The 25,577-nt window shown below is 32.4% G+C and overlaps 1 protein-coding gene across 8 annotated transcripts in view; it reads left to right on the top strand.

Annotated features, from left to right (window-relative positions):
- The window catches only part of LOC129789527 (teneurin-a), a 383,778-nt gene that overhangs the window by 325,884 nt on the left and 32,317 nt on the right, over nt 1-25,577 (top strand). For 7 of the 8 annotated variants that reach the window (XM_055826353.1, XM_055826354.1, XM_055826355.1 and 4 more), the window contains 6 exons: nt 1,070-1,264; nt 2,284-2,493; nt 4,594-4,779; nt 8,439-8,585; nt 11,987-12,194; nt 17,498-17,524. In XM_055826353.1, the coding sequence (XP_055682328.1) occupies nt 1,070-1,264; nt 2,284-2,493; nt 4,594-4,779; nt 8,439-8,585; nt 11,987-12,194; nt 17,498-17,524 (973 nt within the window). The remainder of the gene's footprint in view (nt 1-1,069; nt 1,265-2,283; nt 2,494-4,593; nt 4,780-8,438; nt 8,586-11,986; nt 12,195-17,497; nt 17,525-25,577) is intronic. The other variant, XM_055826359.1, reaches the window with a different exon arrangement.

Here is a 25,577-nt window from a genome sequence, read left to right as displayed (position 1 = left end):
ACAGAGGGAATATCTGAATAAATTGGAACACTTTCGCATCATCCACATAAACACTCGCTCTCTGTACTAGATTTAGTAGAGCGTATATGAAGCAGTGTGTGAAGAGGGATTAGGAAATTGGTTCTGAAACCTCGCTATTGAAGTTCTTTCTTTTTATACACACTTACATAAGATCTTTGAGAGTTTGATTTCTCTCACAGATTAAGTATTCTCGTTTTTCAAGTCAAAATTATAAATTTATGTACAATGATTTTCATTTTCAAAAAATTTCAAAAAGAAATTGATTTTCACATGTTGATCATTGTGGATGTGGATAGTTTTTGCCACATCAAACAGAAGTTATCAGAAAACAATTTAATTTATAACGTCAAGTTTCAAACTAATTTTCAGACACATAACTGAATTTCCATTTCTCATCCCGCTAAAACTATGTACCCTAATATATACACATACATATACATATGTAATACCTTGAATAGGGTCCTTTTTGTTGGCATAAATGGACCAGAATGCAAAAGGTTCATCCCGCCTTTGGTCTCATGTCCATCCGCTCGTTTTTGGTTTGCGAGACCATCTTTACAATGTTGGGAACCCTTTTTGCATCATTCGATCGATTTCATCAAATGGTGGAGCACTTTGGTGGTGTCTTTTCACCCTGTTTTGCCTCCTTCATCGCCTCCTTATACACACAACTTCCTTTCGCCTCCACGTCCTTGTCATTTGGGTGCCTCTTCTATTTATCTCCCAATATACTACATATGTACAACACCACCATGACACATCAGTCCACTTATCTGTTCTCGTCCAGAGCTCCTTATTATCGATTTTTTTCTTCAGCCTCTCTGCTCAATGACTATGGTTTTTTTTCGCCCCATCTTTCTCTGTGCTGATGGCAAAGAATGGGAGATCCTTCGAATAAGGGTCTTTTCTCTCTTTTCCCCACATAGAAAGCTCCCTCCCTTACTTGCCTATTCACAAGTATCCTGCAGCAGATACGAGGCTCGACGGTTTTAGTAACAAAAAAAAAGGACGGAATCTTCACATTAATGCCATTTTCCGTTTGATTTAGGTGTCTGTCCAGTTCTTTGCTCAGCACATGGGCACTACGGCGGTGGGGTATGCCACTGCGAAGAGGGCTGGAAAGGTCCAGAGTGCGATGTACCAGCGGGTGAGTGTCAAGTGCCCGGATGTTCTGGCCATGGACGCTGCATTGAGGGTGATTGTCATTGCGAACGTGGATGGAGAGGACAATTCTGTGAGCAACGTGAGTAAATTTAATTATCTCATTTCGGCCTCCAATTTTTTGTCAACCCTGTATGTATGTGTGAATATTTGCAAACTTTCCACCCCCGTGTGCCCCATACCCACCGTGACTAAACACAATTTCTACTACTCTTTAACAGTTTTACATGCCATGGGTATGAAATCCACTGGGTTATATATCTCTTATTTCTTGCAGAGATGAATTTTTTTTCAAGTGTTGTCCTACTTTTCAAGTGATTTTTTGTGTATTTTTAGACTGTTTGATTTAACTTAACTTTGCATATCTGCAATTTCTGCAAAACTTCCTTTCTTTCCTTTTTGGAATATATTTACAAGTCCATTAAAAAAATTAAAAGAAAATACTGGAAATTGTGCTCCATAACATATTCTTATGTAGATAAAATGTATATAAGACAAACCAACAAAAAAGCTTAGTCAAATCATGAACTGAGTTCCCCGAGAAAGCTTAAAATACTACCCTTAGTGTTTTCCAAGAGTCATCAAAATAAAAAAAAATAATTCAATTATCTTGAGGAATTTATTATATGAATAATTTTAAAATTCCTAAGATTGTCTAAGCTAGTGAAACTGTTAGATTTTATGGTTACTTAAATATTTTTTGGAGGTAAATATATAATTCTGCACAGAGCTTTTATACAAGATCTTTATGTTAAAAAAAATTCTAAAAAATAGATAGCCCTAAAAATGGAATTGAGTTTTGACGAGACATGCAGGATATTCTCTCGCAACACTGTATGCTGTATGAAATGTAAAATGCAATAACTGAGTCTAGAAAATGAACTTTTGTTTGGGAAACATAACTCACAGCAAAATGAATAAATAGAGCAGAGGGTGGAATTGTAAATATTTCATCGAGTGTATGCCGTATGGTAGCTCCGGTAGGAAAAGGGAAGGTTTGCAAATGTGGCGTGTGTTTGCTTTTCTGTGTGCGCCCAGTTGAGCAGTGTGGAATCAAATAACCAGATTAATATAATCAAAAATATTCTAATTGCATGACAGCTGACTGCCTTGATCCTTCATGCTCTGGCCATGGTACCTGTGTGAATGGTCAATGCTATTGCAAGGCCGGCTGGCAGGGTGACGACTGCGGAATGGTTGACCAGCAAGTTTACCAATGTCTGCCCGGCTGCTCTGAACATGGCACGTATGATTTAGAAACGGGAACGTGTGTCTGCGACAGGCACTGGACCGGACCAGATTGCTCTCAAGGTATGATGTATGTTTTGCAACAACATTATGTATTGATACACCATGCAAGATTTATCCCCGTATGCTCCCCTAATGAGGATAATGAGGATGTACACAATCATAATTTATTCCTGAAGCTAATAACATCCGGATTCTGGAGGAATAATTTAAGCACATAGTCACGGCGACTGTATCAAATTGATACACAGTAAAAATCCCTTTTTTTGGACACTGTCCTCTAATGATTAATATGCGTCTTTCGAAAATTATATGTTAAACCATCTCTCCCCTCTCCCGCCCCTAAACGACCGATATCAATCACCGAATTGTCATTTGGCACGAGATTGATTTTGTTTGGTAAATTTATTAAAAACAGACTCTCCCCCGTGAATGGACTTTTCCTGCTACAATTTTCAACTAATTACGTACCAAACCACTCAATGGGAACAATTTTAATTAAGATTGTAATGCAATGATAAACACCAAAGTTTGCATTTTGTGCACATTTCCACATTATGGATGTGGTAAGGGTGCGGGAAAGGATATGGATGATAAATTTAATGCTCCATCATTTTTGCTCTACACCCTTTTTGAAATAGGTAGAGCACTTTTGTAATCAACATTCTCATTGAAAATCTCAGAAGAATTTCATTAAGTTTAATTTCTTGTACATCATTCCATGTAAAATTTTCCAGATGGCCAAAAGTTCATTTTTTTTATATTGGAAATAAGAAAAAAAAATCTCGGAAAAAAACGTCCTAAAGAATTATGTTTTGTATGTAATTTTCCTAATTTTAAAATTCAAGAAAGTAGAGTATGTATTCAGAAAAGTTCACAGTACCTACCTTTTATCTTCTTAATCAACTTGAACTTTCTTCCCTCCGTGCATAAAACCATACAAACATGTGTACATTTGTATCTCCTAAAAAATCAATATATATACCTCAGGGGTACTTCACCTACAACATACTTTCAGACAAGGTGTTTCGTTAAGTATCTATTTATAGCACCCATTTAATTTCCGCCCACCCGGCTTGAACGGAGGAACAAATAAATTTTCTGACGCGCAAATCAAGTTAAATTTTCAACACCAACCACTATGCAAAAAGCGAAAGTTGATGTTGATGTGGAGGGGAAAAAGAAAAGAACACCTCTCTGCAAATTTATTTACCTTTTTCTTCCACCGCCCTCAGCCTCGTCATCCCCCAAAACTTTTACGGGTACGAAGATAAACATGCATATTACGCGGGAGATCTCTCCCCGTATATGGACAAAAGTAATGCCTCACTGATGGAGGGTAAATTGGGATATACAGTCAATCTCGGGGTAGCGTACAGGGTGAATGGTGGAAAATGTTTTTTGATATTTAATAAATAATTTCATCTTTTCACGCCGGTATGGGTCGTTTACGTATATTTTATGGCAAATGAATTTTGTAGGCATACCTCCAACATATCCCCAGGAGTTATCCTAAAATGTTGCCCCCTATAAGTTATGGTTTTCTTGAAGCATTTTCTCCTACTAGAATGTAAAGTGATGCTCCGCTTAGCGTGATTTTCTAATTTTTACTTTAAAGCAACATTTGAACTTCCTTGCTACGTCGGAAATGGCGATTTTTGCTTATCAAGGACATTATTAATTATTCATTTTATTATTTTTTTCCATATCTTGAACATTGTGAAAAATTCACGATATTGACCCAAAGTAGAGTGAAAATTGAAAAGAGTCACAGCAAAAACGTGCCAAGTGAAGCACTACTGTATTCAGTTATTAAAAATAGCTGTTGAGGTTAATGTGGGAGGATAAAATTATATGTATCTATAGTTACTGCTGGAATATTTCAATTTTTAAGTTTTAAGAAAAAGCTCAGAAAGCTCCAATCTACATTTTCAACTATGAAAGGTAAAAAGAAATAAATCCTCTACTCTATCTCTCTTTGCAAAAGAACAATTCTTTCTATGTAAAAAAATATCATCCTAAATTATATGGAACGGACAGGATGAATAAAAGCTCCCATTGTATATAGTCATTGTCAGAAATCTCACAGCTTAAGTCTCTCACACACAAGTACAATTGAAGTTCCGGGAAATTTACCATTTATTTGTTTGAATTTTTTTGCAGCCGTGTGCAGTTTGGACTGTGGACCGAATGGGGTGTGTGAATCTGGAAAGTGTCGCTGCAATGCTGGATGGACAGGAAATCTGTGTGATCAATTGCCATGCGATGCACGTTGTGCCGAGCACGGGCAGTGCAAGAATGGCACTTGTGTGTGCTCCCAAGGATGGAATGGTCGTCACTGCACCCTGCGTGAGTATACTGCTTAAATGGATAGATAATTTTGCACTACGCCGGGTCTTTTTTTTTTTTCGCCCTTCTCATACAAGGGGTTTTTAGAGCATGACCCCAACCTCGTGTGGATTTCGTGCAAAAGGTTAATTTGATTTGAAATTCCGCATGGACAATCGAAATGGACTGTATTCGATTTAGGGCATTCGCACTCTACTACTACGCGGGAGGTTTTAAAAAGTCCCCCTTAATCCTTGGCAATGGCAAAATGTTGAGTCAACTGGCGCACGAGGGAAGGAAGTTAATTAAATAATCGTGGGAGACCTGCCTCAATGTAGTCGAGCACAGAGAAAGAATTTTTGACACTGCATAATTAGAAGTGGCGTGAAAAATGTCGCTTTTGGGGCTATTCTTGAAGTGTCCCTCAGGGGTGTCCCATAAACCATCGTGTGTCGCACGCAAATTGGGTCTACCGATGAGATTTTATCACTGCACAAAAGTGTAAAGCAGTTGAAAAGAGGACAATAAGGCCACGGGGTCATTAGCAACTCTCTCTCTCTCCCTGCCTGCCACCCATTTCCACATCCGCGTATTTTTCCACCCAGCGCGATTTATATACCAACACATAAACTCTGTCGTGGAAAATGAATTTACATAGCTAAAGGGAGGAAGAATGTAGTACACGACTGGGGTTTTCACCTTTCTCCCCATTGGTGCGCCTCTTTTCCCGTTTAGTTGTTTTACAACTTTAATTAACTATTCCTGCATTGAAACTAAAATTAAATTTGATTGCGTTGGAGATTCACATAAACCATTTGAGTATTGTGGAATTTTTTATTCTCATTCAATTCTGAGACATTTAAATGCTAAAAAAAAATCCGCCAATTTGAAAATGTCACATAACACTGAAAATCCCCAAACGCTATTGGTTTTGGTATACACAGTAAATGACACTTTTCTATTGATTGACCCTATTTTCCCCCCAAATTGCTTACAGTCTGAATTGAATGTATACGTACAGGCATGTAAAGAAGAATTGAAACACAGCCAGAATATTTAACAAAGAATCTTTTTATTTTGATTTCTAAATTTATTTATTATTTCTATACAAATAATTTTTAGTCTATTATGAAAATTAGTCAAGTAGCCAAGATTTTGCTGTCTCCTCTTTTTGTATTAAAAATTTGCCAGAATAATGTTCTTATAATTTTATTCTCAACTATATAATTGAGCTTCTGTATATGGGAAAACAAAATATCCTTCAATGATACAAACTACATACACTACTACCCTATTTGCTAAACTATGCATTACTAAGGGATCCTTTTATTGATTCTGGTAAAAATTTAAATAAAAGTGGAATTACGAAATTACAACATTCCCCGACATTTGAATATTTCGCAATTGTGGAGCAAGAACAAATAATGTAAAATACCATAAAATATTCCATATTCATGACACATTACATTCACATGACAATAATCTTCCACTAAGTGCCCAATTTTCAGCAGTAATCCCATTTAATGTAATTTTATGCAATTTCCCTCCATTTCTGCTTGAAAACATTTAACAAAACAAGAACTACAACTTGATAAAAACGAAAGACGCATTGAAAATGTTTTGAGTGTAGAAAGTTAATTTGCAAATTCACGTTTAAAGTGTCCGAAGACAAACAAAATTTTCATCTGGCAATTTGCTTCCTGATCCTCGATTAATTGAAATGGAAAACAAATTGTAAATCAATTTAAACTTTTGGGGAGCTTGTTCACAATGAAAATTCTTGATGCGGAGGAATGACTTTCCACTGCTGGGGATGATGACAAAAAAGCATCTCCAATTTCAATTACTCATACAATCACTTTTCTCCCCTATATAAGGATAAAATTGGTATATAGCACACATCATTGTTGATGCTTCTCTGCCAAGGAGTTAAAGGGGGTGGCGAAAAGATAGCCCCACCAGACAAAAACCAATCCAAAATGCAGACACAACTTCTTCGAGAATGATTCATGAGGATTTCTCAACAATTTACTTGAGAATTTAAGAGTTTATTTTTTCATCTTCTTCTGCAAAAAGAAGCTCAAGTCTCTCTAATTACAAAATATCCTCGAGTGATTTACTTTCAATGATTTCGTTTCTGTTCTGTTGCGAACAATATGGGGAAGACGCAGGAAATTCTATTAATTGATCGAATTCAATTTAATAGGAGACAAACAGAAAAACAATATGTGTTTTAATGAAAATTCTTTTACCTCCCTCACACAGATGAAAATAGAGAAGAAAATGAAGAAATAATGCAAGCTTAGCAAATATATAAGAAATCGCCGGAAAAATACGTAAGTGGGTAGGGAATTATATTATTTCGACTATTTGATCCAACGTATTTAATTTGCTGAAGATAAAAAAAAAGAATAAAACATTGTGCTAATAACATCATCCACATTATATTATATCATTCATTTTAAGAAAAAAAATCAATTTCATAAATTTCAGTAGATGTAAGTTCTAACTTAAAATGCTTTAGCGTTTTTCATGGATAAACTTGAAGAAAATTTAAAAATTAAAAGTTATAATTCGCAAATATATCTTCTTTTGATGTATGAGAAGTAAATTCTGTAAGGTAGTTGAATGAAAAATGTTGGAAAAGTTCAATTTCTTTTAAGCTATTCTTCCAATGTTGGGAAAACATGTATGTGAACAGTTTCTGTTATACAATGTTCTTGGGGAAAATGTATATTCTCTCAACGTTAGTGCGAGAAAGCGGATGGAGAAAGTTTAAACAAGCTTCTTTATATGTTTACTGAAAAACAACATGATGGGGGTTGAGGGTAAAAAAGGAAAAACTAAAAAAATGTAGAGAAATTCTCCGGGGTGAATGGCTGAAAAACACCCACAGTTGACACTTGGAATAACACTGGCGATTTGTGCGGAATGTTCATAAAAATTCAATATGCTTCTGACTCTTCGAAAAGTTCCACAAAAGCCAAAAGAGTGAAACTTCCTTTCCCTTATAGCGCTCATTTTGGTGGAGAATCTCTCATGCCATACATATACTCCCTCTACCCACCTTCCCAAAAAGTCCATTCGCGTACTTTTTGCCTTCATGACTGCTCCATTCCATTTGTTTTTGTTTTCATTTGCAAAAGACGGGCAAAGAAAAATACGGGAAGGAACAAAAAGCCACATAAACATTGACTGTTACTACATGGGTAAGAGTAGGGGTGGGATTGGGGTTGGGTAGTCATGTAAAGCTTCCCCCTTGTCCGCTATATGGCGAATGGACGATGTAATGCAAAAGCAGTCGGTGAGGAAGAAAAATTTGTTTTCATTGAATCACTACGGGACACTCTGGCTGGGAATATATATTAAGTTCCAGTGTGTTGTCTCATTGCGCTATATGCTTTATTGGAAGCGAGATTTCCTTCTCATGTTGTCTCTCCCATGCACAGAATGTATCCCTTGAAAGATGAGAGAGTGAAGGATATTAAGGGAAAGTGGACACCGCATAAATCTCTTTTCCAAATTGAACTAAATCCCTCCCCGTTACGTAGTGCAAAATGTACCCCTATAGTGTTTTCCAATTGGGTGTCGCATCGACTCCAATTCCCATGTAATTGATCAAGAAAGCTAACATAAATAAATTTGTGCACTTTTTGCAAAATGCATCAACCCACGTATAGCTGGATGTGAGAATGGATGCTCCCGACATGGACAGTGCACTCTGGAGGATGGTGAATATCGGTGTGTCTGCATCGAGGGATGGGCCGGCACAGATTGTTCAATCCCACTGGAAATGAATTGCAAGGATAACATCGATAATGATCACGGTAAGTGAACATCAATTGCCGTGTGGGCATCCCATTCCACCGTCCTGGAATATTCCGGCCACGTGCACCACGCGAGACCACCCCAATAGAAAATAACTTTGTACCCATTTTCACCTCGAATTTACGGCTCTGCAGCACAGAATATCTGCTGAAACAGTCGGTTCGGATCAAATGGTATCGCTCCCAGAAAGTATAATTCAGTTGCTGCACCAAGCAATATTATGGGTTTTTTTTTTATAGTGACATCGATTTAAAATTATAACAAAGACAAGTATCATCATAATAGGTATTCATTCTTACCCTAAGCTCAACAATCTTGATGTATTCCTGCTTCAGAAAATATAGAAAAAACTTCTTTTAGAGAAAATTGTAAATAACGTAAATATTATTTACAGAATTTTTATCAAGTCAGATCAAGGTCATTTCCAGGCTGTTCTATTAAAACTGATAACTATTTTCACAACATAAAGATAAAAATCATTCATTTTCTTTAATCTCCTAAAGATTAATCTCCTAGCGCTTCTTCGCTTGTGAATCATAAATTCTATAATGAAAGTTATCTACCCCTTTCTAATTTTTCTAAAAATTCCTAATCTTTTCCTTAATTTTTTCTATTAGGTATTCTATTTTATAAAATAGTCAAATAATATATCAAAAGCATAGCATGGAGCTTTTGTAAAGCTCTGGAACGTTATGGTGCTATATGGGTATGTTTTTCATATAATATCCAAAGTAAAATTTCCAGTACGTGCATGCGTCATTAAAATGAGATCAAGGGGAATTAGTCTCACTTGTCAGAATGTATTCCATAGGGTAGGTGATGATAACATAGGTTGATGAGCATAGCGAAAAAGATGGTTGGACGAATTGAGTTTTATGGAATGCAAAATTCAATTTTGTGCCCAAAAATTTCATTTCATTCGTTATTGGTTTTGGTGAGGAATTTCAAATAGGCGCAAACTTTTTCTCATCCCCCTGGTGTGTGTGTGCTGGCCTGTGAACAAACAAACCCCCCTCTGGAGTACGCATTTACACTCCCTGAAATATTCCACCCCCGCATGTGGAGACTTCCACCATGTTATTTTGACTTGTTTTTTTTTTGGAGAAAGTGTGGGTAGATGAAAAACATCCATCCTGTCCATCACAAACATTTGATGGCATATCTGCCACGTTTCTAGATGACACATCCACACAACACAACATATTCAAGTGAACGGAAAAGAGGTGGAATGAAGTTGACAGAACACATCTTCCTGTACTTGCTCCTGGGTTTTATAATACAACATCAATGGGTATATTGAGCGTATTGATTGTCATCGGAACAAACCACTCCACCTCTAATTTCCTCTCTTTCCCCATATAAGCACACTCGCATGGGCTAATGTCATGCACAAGGTACATTATATAGCGCAAGATCACTCCGGGGGACAATCTCTGATTGATTTCTGTGTGTGTGCTGCCGCACATATAATTCCGGAATTGAGGAGGATTTGTATGTGGGAAATTCAAACAAAATCCCTCACCCAGTGGAATTGGTGTGTCAGAAAAAGTTCACATCAAACCACCCCCGTCTTTCATGTCATTGCGGCGCACAGCTTGAGAAATTACACGCGAAAATTTGCGTTTCGTACATGGGAGAGAAAGACACAAAAGGGCGGAAAGGGTTGAAAAATTGACGCCATGGGACAGAAGGCAGCATTTGTGTGCTTTCTATTCAATTTTTCCAACATCTCTCTTGGTGTTTTGATTTATCAAATTTGACGGCAATTTGATGTTAAACATTCTTTATTATGTATTAGCTTGACATTCAATTCCCTCCTGTTACACACATATGTAGATTTTACTTGGTATTTCACCTTAAATCCATAATTCTCTATGCAGCTGGTATGTCTGAGCTCTTGTCTAAGCCAAATGATTGCATGAACGATAAGTCCCATTCATGGAAGGTTTTAGGTTCTCTTACTTAAATTAAGCTAATCTGCAATATCATCCAACATATTGGTTATACGCCATCATTTTCCAGAGGTGTAAAATATAGGAAAATGTATGTTTTTCTATAGCTCGCTATATTGCTATGTTATAGGTATATAAGTGGGTTTTGTATACCGCAAATTAATCATCTTATATTGTCCGCATACAAAACCCTTTCACTGCTCTCGTGGACTCGAGCCAGATTTCCCGATCAAAGCCCTTTTTAGGAGTTTGCGGTGAACACTCGGACAGGCACTATTTCTTCCCTGTAGGCATCCAACGGTGAAAATCCTTAAATTCCTCCAACAAATTGTTTAAAGCCGATTGGCCTTTTGTCTGCTTACGTCGGGGTGTGTGTATATGGGGGATGTGGGGGACTATTGAAGGAAGGAAAACTTACAGCGCTGAAGAGGAGTGAAGTATTTGTATTCCATGCTATATATATGCATATATGGCACAAAATGACAAAATAAAAGGAAATAAAATGTTCCAAGTGTGGAATAAAATGAGGTTTTACCGAGTGGCGTTCCCACCCCCATGCATTTTCCATTGCCACTTTCATACATTTCCTCTGTGGTGGGTTCTCTCTGTGTGCGCCTTTTCTTTTCACGAAAAACAGTGGTTGTGGCGTATATTTGAATTTACACACAAACGTACATGTCTATATAACTAAGTTTTTCCCTAAGTTGTGCCAATAAAATAGTCTTATTGAATTGAGAAAAGTATAAAATCTTCTATCTCTGGCATATTGGGTTGGGTATACTTAGAGAGGGAGGAGTGAGCCTTATATCCTATACCTGTATATAAAATTATATACATATAACAATGTATGCAGTGTGTGTGTGTGTGTGGGAAAAGATGTGTTGGGAAAGTGGCTTTTGAGAATAAACCTACTTGAGGGAGTTTTCTCGGGAAGATGTTGGGTATTTTTCTTCTTCGGGGTGCCTTCTTCTTGGGAACTTGCAAAGCCAATTTCCATCTGAGGTGACTTATTTTTACTTTTCTCTCATGGTGCAAAATATATATGTATACACATTATGCCCTTACTAATTTATATGCTCCGTCAGAAAAGAGAGAGAAAAGAAATTTCAATATAGAAGAAAAATGGGAAAACATAGGAGGGACTTTTCTTCCACTTCTTCATCATCTTTCACACAGAGAGACACCCAGAGCGCCTCTTATTATAATTTTCACCAATATAAATTTCGCAGAATAACCTACCCAAAAAAAAAACGAAAAAGAAAAACTGCCTGTTTGAAGAAAAAAAAACGTTGGCACAGAGAAAAGAAAGAACGTTGGTGGAATGAATGAATGCAATTTTTCCTTCTAATTTCACTTGTCACTGTTGCTGAGTGAAAAGTGGTCTGGATCAAAATCTAATAATTGTCAGTGTGAATAATTCCACAAAACTTATTGATTTCGTATTACAGACGGCATGACAGATTGTTCGGATAGTGAATGCTGTTCACATCCAATTTGTGCTGAGCACATTATGTGTTTGGCATCCAATGATCCTGTGGAAGTTCTGCTACGGAAACAGCCACCATCTGTTACCGCATCCTTCTACCAGAGAGTCAAGTTTCTCATTGAAGAGAATTCCGTGCAATCTTATGCCCATTTGGATGAGTACAGCGAGAGGTGAGTCCGCAATTACAGTATGTCCAACTTGACCAAAAAATCCTATTTTTTAACATCTCTAACTGATAATAAGGAAAATTATCCTATTTTTTATTACCACGCAATTTTGCTTTAAAACTTTGACACAGCTTAAGTATTTTTAGTCGTGGTCTTTTTTGTGCCAAAATAAGCAGATTAGTTTTATTAGTTTTTTTTGTGTTATTTATTAATTAGTCAAATCTCAAAATCTTTAAGAAAAATTAGGTACCTACAAACTATATCAAAGAAATACAATTTTATTTCAAAAAATGCAAAAAATAAATTGTGTCGAAGTTTTAAATGCATTCACAAGTTAGACTTTTTGCCACAGTTAACGTTGCGTCAATGTTTAAGTTGTCACACTTTACCAAAATTTACATTTTAGTTTATGTTGTGTATACTAACTCGGTAACTACTAACGAATTATTTTCTGTGTTAAGTTTTATATTGTCTGAGGATTTGTGGATATAATCAACATTGTGTTTTATTTTCATCTTAATTTATATACCATCATTTACAAATTTAATTCTTTATAAGTATTTTAAGTTTGCTTAGGAAAATTTGAATGTTTAATTTTTCCGGTATTTTGAACTTATAACCCTTTATTTCTATTATAACTCTTCAATAGCGTTAAATTAAAAACAAAAATAAATCCTCGTTAATATTTAGTTTTCCGTCTATTAGAGATCTATGGTTGAGTTAATTTTTTTTGAGTATTTTATTACCTAACATATTTTTTGAGGTGCTATAAATATAACAAAGTGTGTGACTCGTGCAAAATATCAGTGCCAACAGAAAGCTCTTGAATTGAACGTGTTGAGTATATTAATCCAGATGGTATACATTATTTGAACATAAATGCTTTAACCCATCGTTTATAAAAAACATTGTAAATTTTTTGTTTCATATTTTGATGAATTTATTTATGCTATTTATGAGATATTAGACACAGTATTGGATTTTCCCATTGTTGAGAAATTAGACTACACTGTGCACGAGTGAAAGGTTTTATTTTCAAACGCCTCTTTTTTTATAAATTCAATAGACGAAAAAATATACGTTTATATCCCCTAAACCCTTATTTATGCAATATTTCCCTGCAAAAATTATATTACGGAAAAAAACATATTTAGGAAGGTTTTTTTTTCACCTTTATTTATATACTTTTATTTGAAATTCAGCTACTATATACCCACATTGGATGTTGAAGTGTTTTATTTCATACGTTTTATAGGTTGGAGAAATGATTCCAAATTTAAGAATCAAAATATACAAAATTCAAATGTATACTACAGGGTTGTCCTATATATGATTGAAAAAAAAAACAATTAACAAATCTTTTCAGAATACAGAAAAATTGAATATTTTCATTGTTGATTTGAAAATCTTGAGAAGAAAAAAGTCATTCTCGCTCCCAAATACATGGGAACAAGAATAAATGTCATCCAATATTAGCAACAAGTCGAAACTCCTCAAAACCCCCTCACAAATCTCTCTTTCCCCTTGGCAAGAATTGTCTACAGTTGCAAAGGGCATGTGGATATAGAGACCGCCAATTGATGATAAGGACGTCCATTGTCCATTGGTCGATCTACGGTGGAGTTTTTTGAAAAATTAAACTAAAAAGTTTAAATTTTTAGTAAAATATTTCGAACAATTCCATCGCATCAACGTTGTTCCTTATGAAATTGTGACATATTTTTGTCAAGTATGTGTTTTGTCTAATGTGCCTACCCAACCCTATGTGTGCGTCTATAAATCCCCTGCCTGTCTATTTAATATCAACTTTTTTAATCATAAACCATTTCATTTTTCTTTCTTCTCATTGAAGTCTTAATTTTTTTTTTATTTTTACAAGAATAAGTTTGTTTTTTAGTTTTATTTTTCATTCATTGAAAGTTTTTCTTTCTTCTATTTTTCTTTTTAGAGATGATAATAAAAATCATTTTATCAAGCGTGAAATCGTCGAAAAAATGAGAATTTTTTGTTCCTGAGTTTGATCAAAGAAAAGAAAACGCAAGGATGAAATTTTCCATTTTGTAGTGAAGGAATTAAGAAAGTTTCCAAGTGGATTTTGCCATCAAAATCTATGATTTTTTGTTGTTGTAAAATTGGTAATTTTCCTAATTTTTCACTTAAATCAATTCCTATACTTGCACTTAACCACCCTTTTTATTTTATTTTATTTTATATTACAAATTTTCAATAGAGTTTTCTTTTCATTCTATTACTCCCAATTATATTGAAAGAAAAAAATACTATTATGAACATCGTAGAAAAAAAACATAAAGTGAAAATCTATCAAAGAGGCTGAAGAGAGAAAAGTTAAAATGGACACAATATTTTGTAGAAATAATTTCCTGGCTATTGTTGAATGAATAAGAAAAACACAACATTTCAACAGAGTGAAGAAAAGTCGGCAATCCCCTATGATTTTCGTGTGAGAATAAGAATTCCAAATTCAGCAATTTCCTATTGATTTTCTCTTCCTCAATAAAATATCTTACATTTTAGAAAAATTTATAGCATTTCAATTGTGAAGCGCTTCTACGTTTTTTCCCTCCTATTACTCGTCTGCTTGTCCATTTTTCATATTTTCCCATGACTTTCATTGGCAAAAGAAGAACGGAAATGCAATACTATTTTTTCTGAGCAACTTTCGCCCCAACCCCACATGGCTCACGATTTGAAAAATATGTTTCGATAACAAAGTAGAGGGAAAAACAGCTAAAAAGCGCAGACGAAGAAGTCAATGCATAGAATTTTTCGCGTGTTGATAGTGGAAAATAAAATATGAAGAAAATATTTAATACTTGGCCACGTCATGAATAGTTTTTTTCTTCATCATATTGTTTTTGCTGCACTACATTGAAAATGGAGAAATGAAATTGGAATTTCAAATAACATCCGCTAAGAGAAGCTGGTGTATAGGATATGTGTTGAAGTTTAATCATCATGCAAAACTTATTTGCAGACATTTTCTCATTGGAATATATTTAGCGAATAAATTGCATTGGTATTCATCATTTTATCCATCTAAGGATATGTATACATACATACAACACAATATATGGATGTTTAATTCAAAATGTGAATTGTAAGTTTATGAATCTAAATTCAAAGAGAGAATTTGTTGTATTTACCAAGTTTTATCAATTGCAATTTTTCCATGGAATTTGTAACAAAGTATCTAATTTTGAATTAATTCGCATTTTCCAATATCATTCTCGAACTCTCCCAAATTTAAAACTTCAATGTTTATTGTGTAAGCATGGAAAATAACCACCTACAACTTTTAATGGAAAGACCAAAAACATAAAACTCCCACAAAAGAAAAAAAAGCTCTTTGTAAACCAAACCATAAGTAGCGGAAAAAATCATGAATTATAAGAAATCTATTAAATATTGATTTTTAGTATGTATATTTTCCACCCTAAATCGCGACCCTTCACAATATTCCAATGCAAGTTATACTTTTCTTCACTTCCTTACTGCCAGATTTTCATACAAGTTTCCTCATAGTCACCTTACTATTGTAAATCTGTGTAAGTTCAATATGGAAATTTCTCTCTTTGCAGCATATTTTTATTTTCATATTAACAATAAGTATGGCTATTGTGTCTATTTTAACTATTCACTTTGCCCCCATACCACCGTTCTAAAGAATAAATTTTACATACAATGCTTTATGAAAAATACTGAAAATTGTCCGATAAAAGAAACTTTGTGAACATGTCCCCCTATTAATATTTTCTTTCTCAAATTGAGTCAATTGTATTGTGCAAAAGAAAGTATATTAAAAAAAAAAGAAAAAAAAGTTTTCTTCTTTAGTATTCAATTGCATTAAAAGTTTTTACTATTATTTGCTTCCTTTCCCCGATATTTTTATGTAATAACAACAAATTAACTTTTGATCTTATTTCTTCCAAATAGAACCATTCAAAGTCGCATTTTAGTTTCGTTTGCTTGCGCAATTATATACCATACAATGGGATCTTACAGTGTAGCCTTTGCAATATAGAGTCAAACGCCCAGCTGGAAAATTCTATTTTCATTTTATTTCAAATGGGAAGCTTCTCGCTGCTTGACTGTATTAAACTGAGAGGCTGTACTGCAAAATCCCACTGTACAAAATATAATAATAATATTAATAATTTTTATTATCCCCACAAAATATTGTATAATTTAAATCTGGAATTTTTCTATTATTGCGACATTGAATGTATTATCTGTTTTAGTGGAAAAAAATAAAATAAAATTTAGAAAAAAAACATAATCCATAATTTTCACATTTTTCTCTATCTTTAAATTAACAAAAAAAAACAAAAAGAAAATTCTATATAATCTCCTAAAATATGGAATTTCTTTATGGAAATTCGCTAAAATATAATTTTTACAAATTTTTCTTTTATATCTTATAATTCTCGAAAAGTTTTCTAATATAATTTAATATGAAAAAAATCATTTTTACCTTATTTGGTGATTTTATACAATTGAAAGCATTTTATGTAATTCGTATGTCCGTTTTTTTTCTTTATGTTTTATTTTCAAAGAGTGAGTGGTTGAGTGAATGTGATGTGTTTGTCTATATTAATATATGTGAAACAAACTGAAAGAATGATTTACACACCAACATATTTCGGCAATGTGGTTGGTAATATTGGTCAACCCAATAAATGTAAATCATTCTTTTACCAAACGAAATGCTTATCCAAAGTACTTCTGGCAACACATTTCACGGTTCTCAAAATACTTTATTCATTTCTCATTCTTGTCACAAGCAATTGAAATTTTACTTCTCAGTATGCATTTTTAGTGAATTTATCATTTCTCTGTATAGTCCAAAAGCAAAAGAAAACATTTTTAAAATATATGAAACATTAATAGATCGACGCGTTGATGAAATAGATGTATTAGTTTTAAAGAAAAGAACTGAAGACTAATTTGTTTGTTTTGATGTCTTCGCCCAGTATTCGCTATAAAATTCAATTCAATTCAATTTCATACCGCATTGGATCCTTTTCATACAAAAAATTTAAGATAGAAATCTTTTAAAATGGAAGACCAAAAATTGAGATAATCCTTGAATTAATTGTCAAATTAAAAAAAAATTAAAGTTAAAAAAAAAGAACACAGAAATGCCAAAGTGTATGCCAAGTATTTGGGTGGTTAGTAATATTGTCCTGTCTTCTTTGTGTCCCTGTCGCTGTGCCGTGCCTCGGTGCTCTGATTCATATGCCGTGTGCCCATCGCACAAAATACAAACCGTATTTGTCCAAACATAGCGAGTTCTGGAACTCCTTTACACCGTGGTAAGTCGCAGTCGTTCTCTTATCCTTTAAGTTCTTTGTTGTACGATACTTTTCTTAAGTTCCCATTACTTCCCGCCAAACCCTTCTTTTCACTTTCCTTTTGTTCTTTTCTCTTTTTTCTCGTCTTCTACGTCTCACTCTCTTTCTCGTTTATTTACGTTATTTTCACCCATTAAGCCTACCCCCCAAAACATGTTAACTGCCTTCCCATATTCTGAGTTTCGATCAAATTATACAGACGTTTTCTTTCGTTCTCCGTATACTGAGCGCATATTTCACGTTAAATGACAATCATTGATAATTCTCCCATCATACCAAAACCATTCAATTTTTGTTCCTCATCGATTATCATTTGCTTAAGCCGCCACAATCATTTTTCTTTCTCGTCCTCCCATCATATTCTTTCTCATTTTATTCGTCATTCATATTATCCTATATCATAATCACACAAGATTTTTCTTTCTATATTTTCGAAATTTATTTTTCTTCTTTCCTCGCCCCACGTATCGTGCCTCCGTTCCCGATAAAACCTACTTTTCTTTCGTCACTTTATACTACATCTAAATATTAAAAAAAAATACCTGTAATGAATGTTATGTGTCTTGTGTCCAGAAAAAAAATGAAGATACAAATAAGATTACACACTACTCACTAAATGTATTTTTTGTGATTATGTTTAAGGTGATGTTTCGTTTTTACGTGTATGTCCAAAAAATCTATATTTAGTAATATTCAAAAAAAAAACTTTTTTCTTGGTATATATTTTTAATTTTATATATTTATACTTTGTTTTGTGTCTGTCTAATATGAATAATCGATAGATTGTGAGCTTATATTCTTTTTCGTTGTGTACAAAAAATTTTATTCACTTTTTCTTTTTCGTCTTCCATCGATATCATAATACTTTTATCCAAAATTTTATTAAACTCAAAATTCACCAAGTCCAATTTTATTTTACAATTATTATTTTTATTAATTATCTGCTATTCTATTTTTTTTTAATCTATATCACCCATTATAAAATTATTTATTTGCTATATTTTCAAATTTTATATTTTATTTTCGAAAACTTTGTAAATACACTCAAAATTTCATTATTTTGCCTTTGTTATCCACGAATTTCCAATTAAATTACTGGTTAAGCAAAGGTCACATGGCTATGGTAATTGGAGGAAATTCTCAGCACAAACTGTAAGGCCAATAAAAAAGTCTTTAAAGAGGTACATTTAAAAAAAAGTCTAAAACAAATCATATAGATTCGCAGAGCTATATTCTTACAGAATCTTCTATAAACTTAGGTTTCAGAAACTTTCATTTGTATTTTTGAGTTAATAATAATTGTCCTTTAGCTATATTTTTAGAATTAATAAAAAAAGTGATCCTTAAATTATGTTCCTTTATAAAAATTTAACTACATTACTTTTATTCTTCAATTTATTCATACAATTTATTTTCTAATCAATTTAATAAATAAATATTGGTCTTCTAATTTGCAGAGGCTTTTCACCTAAATTATTGAATCCATGTGACGCGCGTTTAATACGAAGAAAGACATTTGAAAAGACTATGCAATATTTCATGCTATTATATTTTGGCCAAAAAAGGAAAATTAATAGTTGTCATAAAATCTGACAATATATTATTTATATTTATTTTTCCATTGCTTTGCTTTTTTATTATTTGAAGCAATATTTTTTATACAACACCCACACCTCATTTTACTACTTCTTTTCACTTCATCCAATAAACTGATGAACATCCTGCACAAACACATAATTAATAATAGTAAATGTCAATGTGTAAAACCTTTTCTATTACCCAATTTTTTCTGGCCTACACTTAATGTAGGATAAAGTTGTCCTGTTTTCACTCCTCGTTAAAAAAAGAATAAAAAAGGGCTAACAAATCTTGTTTTCCCCTTGTATATAATACATTATCCTATAAAGTTTAAAGTAAACATAATTGCTTTATATATTTAAAAAAAAAAAAGAAAACATTTCAGAAATATTATAGAAAAATATTTAAGAAAAATAAGATAAATCCTCTCAATTTTAAGACATCGAGGATCATTTTGCTGTAATTCTGCAAAAAAAAAATTCTGCAGTAATGCTAATTTGATTACACATTGTGCCTGATTCATAAGCTTTAACAATCCCTTTTATTATCTCATATAAAAGAAAACTTATATGAAAGTAATTTGAAATTAAAACATTTTATACACTATACACACTTAGGAATGATTTAATACTTCATGTTCACACAACAAGTTTTTAACGGTAATTTATTTATTTTCATTGTGTTTTATTTTATTTAATAGTTGTTCTTACATTATGACTTGAGAAAAAAACCCCACCCGCTTTTTATGCTTTTTCATTTTTTGTTTCATCCTCTCAATATAAAAAAAAAGAAATATACCCAACATTGAGACACTCGCAACAAGAAAATTTAGATCATGAAATTTTGGAAAAATACAGTTATGAAAGGAATTTATTTGAATTTCGAGGTAATTTTTGTTCGTCTGAAGAAGGTATATATAAGTCAAAAAAATGAGTTAGTAAAATGTCTTTCATTTTCTTACTCTTTAGTTCTCGTATATATATTTTTTTCAAAATTTTCTTATGTTCCAAAAAAATTACAATTTTTTATTTCATTTTTAGTTATACTTTATGAAAGATTTTAGTGGTCAGTTTTATGAAATAACTATGGATTTTTTTTTCATATGCGCGTGGCGCAAAAAAAATTATTTTTCATTCTATGTTTTCAACCTTAAACATCCTACCATCCTTTGTCTGCGTCTATCATTCGTATTATCTGTTTCCAAACCAAAAAACCCTCACAAATTTTTGTCAAAAAAACGAAAAAAATACTCATCCGAAAACATTTAATTCTACATTTTAAAAAATCAAATATTGTATAAAGGTGTACATTTTTCCATTTATATTTATTATTTAAGTTTTCAAAATTATTCTTAGGAATGGTTACACGATTTAAATTTGTGAATACTTATCAAAATTAATTGAATGGTGTTTCTTCAAATTGTTTTTACAAAATATAACTAATTATATTATGATAAAAAAAAGTCCAGAGAGGTAAGATAATTTGTAACTATAAATGTAATTGTAACAAAAAAAATTTGTATGTCTAATGATCTTGATAGAAAATTCTTGAGAAAAATGAGAGAGAGAGTAGAGAAAATCCAGGAAATTGCACAATTTCATTACTCACGTAATTTTCCAATATATTTTCGACTTGTGCACCAAGTGAAATTAATTGAGATTTTGGAGTAATTAACACCACAGTGAAAGGAAGTGGATAAAAGAACGTGTTAAATGGCAAAATGTCATATTTGCCATAAACACTCACTTAAAGACAGTGACTTGTAAGTTTTCCTTTGGGAAGAAAACAAACAATTTTTGCTTATCACTTTAGCTTATACTCAACCCCATTTTACCACAAAGTATTAATTAATACGTTTCATTAAGATATATCATAACTTTTACGCATTTACAACTGTGTTAAAGTGTATTAGGGAGTTAATTTTTTTATGATGCCTTGTTACTTTCACTGTAATAATACGTTAAATTTTCATACCAAAGAAACCTAAGTTCTTTTTATGCTTACAAAGAAAAATTTTAAACTAATACTGAAGTGAATTTTAGAAAAATTGTCATGTTTCATAAAAGTATAAATTATTAGACTAATAAAATACCTATTATGCCTAGTCATGAATATCGAATAGCTACTGTATATTTATTTCAGTTTAATAAATTAAATAAATTTCAATTTTAACTAATTTTAAGTTTAATTTAATTAATTATCGCTGATCGCAATAATCCTGCTAAAATTATAATAATTCGACATATTGTTCACTCTCGCCAAAAACAAGCTGCATCAGTTGCACAATATGTTTTATTTTAACATTAACATTAGGTAATCCACTAAATAATGTTCTAAATTTTAAAATATATACCTATGCATTTGCATAGTATTTGGTCATAAAGAGAACCCTTTATATACTCGGTATAGCGTGCGTTTAATAATGGCAAATAAATAGTAATTCTCGCATCTAATTTAAGCTTACCAATCCCCTAAGCATATGGGAGCTTTTGCACCTTTTCAATCTTTGTTTACCCATAAAAGAGAAGAAACAAATTTCGATTTTTAAACCTTTGTGTTGATAATCTCTAAAGTAAGGCTCAAATTGCCCAATTTTTTTTCTCACTGAATATCTCTGAAACAAATAAATCATAGAAAATATTGAAAAAATATCCAGGTGTGAGAACTAATGGGTTAAAGAACTGATAGAATATAAAGGGGTAAATTATGTGAAAGTGTTGGGCATATTTTCATGGGTAAAAGATCAAAGAAATGCTGACTATAATTATCTTGTTTGTCAGTTTATTCTATAAATGACATTATTGCAAGCTATTAATTATTTAAACCCGACCCCCAGCAAACAACAATTTTATGGGGGTAAGGTTTTTTTTTTATATAAAAGGGAAGGTGAAACAAGTCAATGACCTAAACGAAATGTATTAAATTGTGTATCCCTTCAATAAAAGACGCCAATTATATTCTGAGACGATTTAAAAAATAATCGCAAAAAACATTAACTAAGGCAGAGCCTGAATAATGAATTAAAAAATTTACTTTCTTTAAAAACGAACAAAAATTTAAAAAATCGATGAATCCTATCAAAGAGCAATTGACTATATTTGCCATTGCTTTGGCTTCACAACAATTATAATCCAAATATAACAGTTTAATACAGTTCATCGGGTGATCATACCATAGGAAAAGCTAAAGACTCAAGTCTGTCAGCATTTTACCTCATAATTTTAACACCCACTTTTGAAAATATGTATAATTGAAAGGAATGAAATATTCCTACAAGTTCTAACTTCCTATAGTTTCATATAACTTCATATGAAATCTAATTCCAATTGGTAAAACCATTTAGGTGTATAGTTCATCGCTTAGACACAAAGGCAATTGAGATTTTGGGAATGTTGAATTTTAATCCGATATATAGATTCAAGACCTAAATTCGAAATTTAGACATGCATATTTGTCGGTATATGAATAAATGTAGATGTTTCAGAATGGAGAAGTGAGACAATCAACCTGGTTAACATGTTGTGCCACAACGTATACGAAGAAATAATAAGGAGAAGTGTGAATAAACAAGGATCTTCCCATATGTACAGGAAAGCCAATATCGAATGCATAATGTGCAATTTTAATGAAATCCCTGAAGTATCGTGCGATTGTAGGCATTCTCGTGATTTCATATGCAGGACTACGTGTGGGAAAGCACATACATATAGGGTGCCCCGGAAGTGACCCCAATTGGGATGTCCGCCCACTTATCTGCCACTGCCATTGACCAATAGCCCCCATAGCAAACTACTTTGTGTATATATCAGAATTTATAATTACTCCTCTTGTCATAGCTCCAGGACAGGATATATTAGAGTTTTCCATAAGTAGAACTGTCGGGGAAATATGAGTTTATTTGATTACTATTCGGAAAATATAGATGATTTCCATTTAAACCCTTCCAATGCAGATATTCGTTATGAAACTCTACTCATTGGAGGAATTTCAAATTATAACATCTGCATAACAATATGATTGCAAAAAAAAAATTCCATGCAGTTTATTGTTTTATAGATAGGTATAAGTTTGGTACTAATTTTAAAACTTTTCATATACGGCAATACACGATGTTGAGTACTCATAAGTGGTGATGCGGTGCAAAATTTGATCATACCCAATGGACATGGTCAGATGATTTCGCCATAGTTAGTGGTATGCAGAAAAACCACCTTTTGCAAGCTTCAACCGCACTTGTTCTCTATAGTTTTGAAGTTTTCCGAGCAATGTCTGAGCGGGAAATTGAGTTTTCATCTCACAGTCAAAAATCAATACACACCATAATATTTTGAATGTTCAGAGCATCTACATTTCTACAGCTTCAGCATAACTTTGTAGAAATCTCACCCACACCAATATCTCTCCACCTGGAGTAATAATTTCATAAAAAGTTGAGGAGAAAAAATATAGTTTAAAGATAAAAACAAACTTTCATGGAACATAAAATCTTTTATATAGCAGAAAAGTTTTTTTTTCTTATTTAACGGAAAGCTTCTCAATGAAATGATTTTATTCCTTATTAATGCTAAATATTATACAAAAATCTCCCACCTTCCCTTAAATAATAAATCTATTCAAATCATAAAAATAAACCTAGCTTCTCTCTATGACCATTGACCACTCATTTAATCAATTTTTACTCAAAAATTATCATTCAAAAGGACTGGGTGTTTACTAATATATTATGAAATTTATTTGAATTGACTTGATACTATACCTACAAGAATAATCATTATTTCTTGTCTTAATAAATTTCTGTTATTTCGAAGATCTTTATAGAAAATTCTCTGAAATTTATATTTCAATACAATTATTGGATTAGAGATTCTATTCCAACGTATTTTCGTCGAAGTTATTAATTTTAATTATTAGATTTTTTTTTAAATTTTTAAGCAAAAGCAATTCAAACAGTAACCTGAGTGAGCTAATTTTGAAACATATTAAAAAAAAATACAGAGAAATATTACTACAGTGGGACCCCTAGTACAACGACCACATGGTTGAAGTACTCTCGCGCTTTGAAAATAATGCGTGTGAAGAGTACATACATCCGAGAGGTCGTTGTATTGGGCCCAATGTACATAAAGTAAGTAGTAAGTAGTGCACAGTTGATGTAGAAAGTGAACAATAAAGTTGACCGAAAGACCCCCAATTATTAATGCTTGAGGAAGGAGATAAAAGACTCCGAAACATAGCCTAAAAAAACGAAGATAATTTGAACAGGGCGGCTCCCGTTCTTTCACTCCCCCAACATTGAAAAGCGATCGAAGTCTGACATAGCAAACACTTTGTTTAACTTCTACAATATTTCTAAACAAATTCTTTAAGAAAATATACTGGATTTTTTTTATTTAATAAATAATAAAGAATTTAAAAAAAAACAATTTGAAGAAACATCATGAAAATTTTGAAGAAAAAAAATCTACTGTGTTTTACAATTTTATCTTTATTTCTCCATTCCGATCTCCGGAATTTGTAAATAAAAATTTAGTCAAGATTTTTTTGAACGTATCATTGTGGATAAAATGCTCGTTGCATTGCCGTAATTACTACCAAATATGTATTACAAATAATCTATGCAAGGGGTGATAAAATGATAATAGGAAAATCCAACAAAATATTCCTTATGCTAGAATAAAATTAAGAAAAAAAAGTAAGAAATCAAATTTATGCATGACTAACACGTGTGAGTTTTTATTATAGAATTAATTTTATAAAACCAACATAATCATCTTCACGCCAAGATCAATAAATAAAAAAGCACTTGCATCTCCAACACTATATTTTTTTTATACATTATCATAGGTTTAAAATGAAATATATTTCATAGGTATATACATATATAAATAGGAAAGTATGTTAGTTTGTCATACTCTGAAACATCCATACTGTATAAAGATATGCAAGAAGGTTTCAAATTAATCAGAATATGTGATAATAAAATCATTGGTTGCCTATTTAATATTAATGAAAAATATATTTATTATTTTTAATCTGCATGCTTTCGTGATTTGTTTTATTTTTGTACAAAGACTTATTCTTTCGCTTTAAATCTTAACCAAAATATATGAGAAAAATCTTTTGTTTTACCTGTAAATATATATTTTTTACGTATCGAGATATCTTTGGCATAAATCTAGTTTATATTTAATTGATTTTTTCAATGCAGCAGTATTAGCAAACAATTGCTTAATCATACAAAACTTACACAATGTTTTAAAAAAAAGCTGCATAGAAACAGCATAAAGTTTAAAATATAAACTTGGAATCATTGATATCTTGAAGACCAACATCAATTATTTAGAAGAATAAAGAGGGTATCGGTAATGTTTTTTTTTTAGTAAAAATTTACCTATGTTATTCTGCGGTTTCTCAACATTATTATGGTTTTTGAGCT

Source organism: Lutzomyia longipalpis, chromosome 2, assembly GCF_024334085.1.
Source record: "Lutzomyia longipalpis isolate SR_M1_2022 chromosome 2, ASM2433408v1".
Classification (NCBI taxonomy): domain Eukaryota; kingdom Metazoa; phylum Arthropoda; class Insecta; order Diptera; family Psychodidae; genus Lutzomyia; species Lutzomyia longipalpis.
Note: the sequence above shows the minus strand (reverse complement) of the source record. Positions and strands in the feature narration are given on the sequence as shown.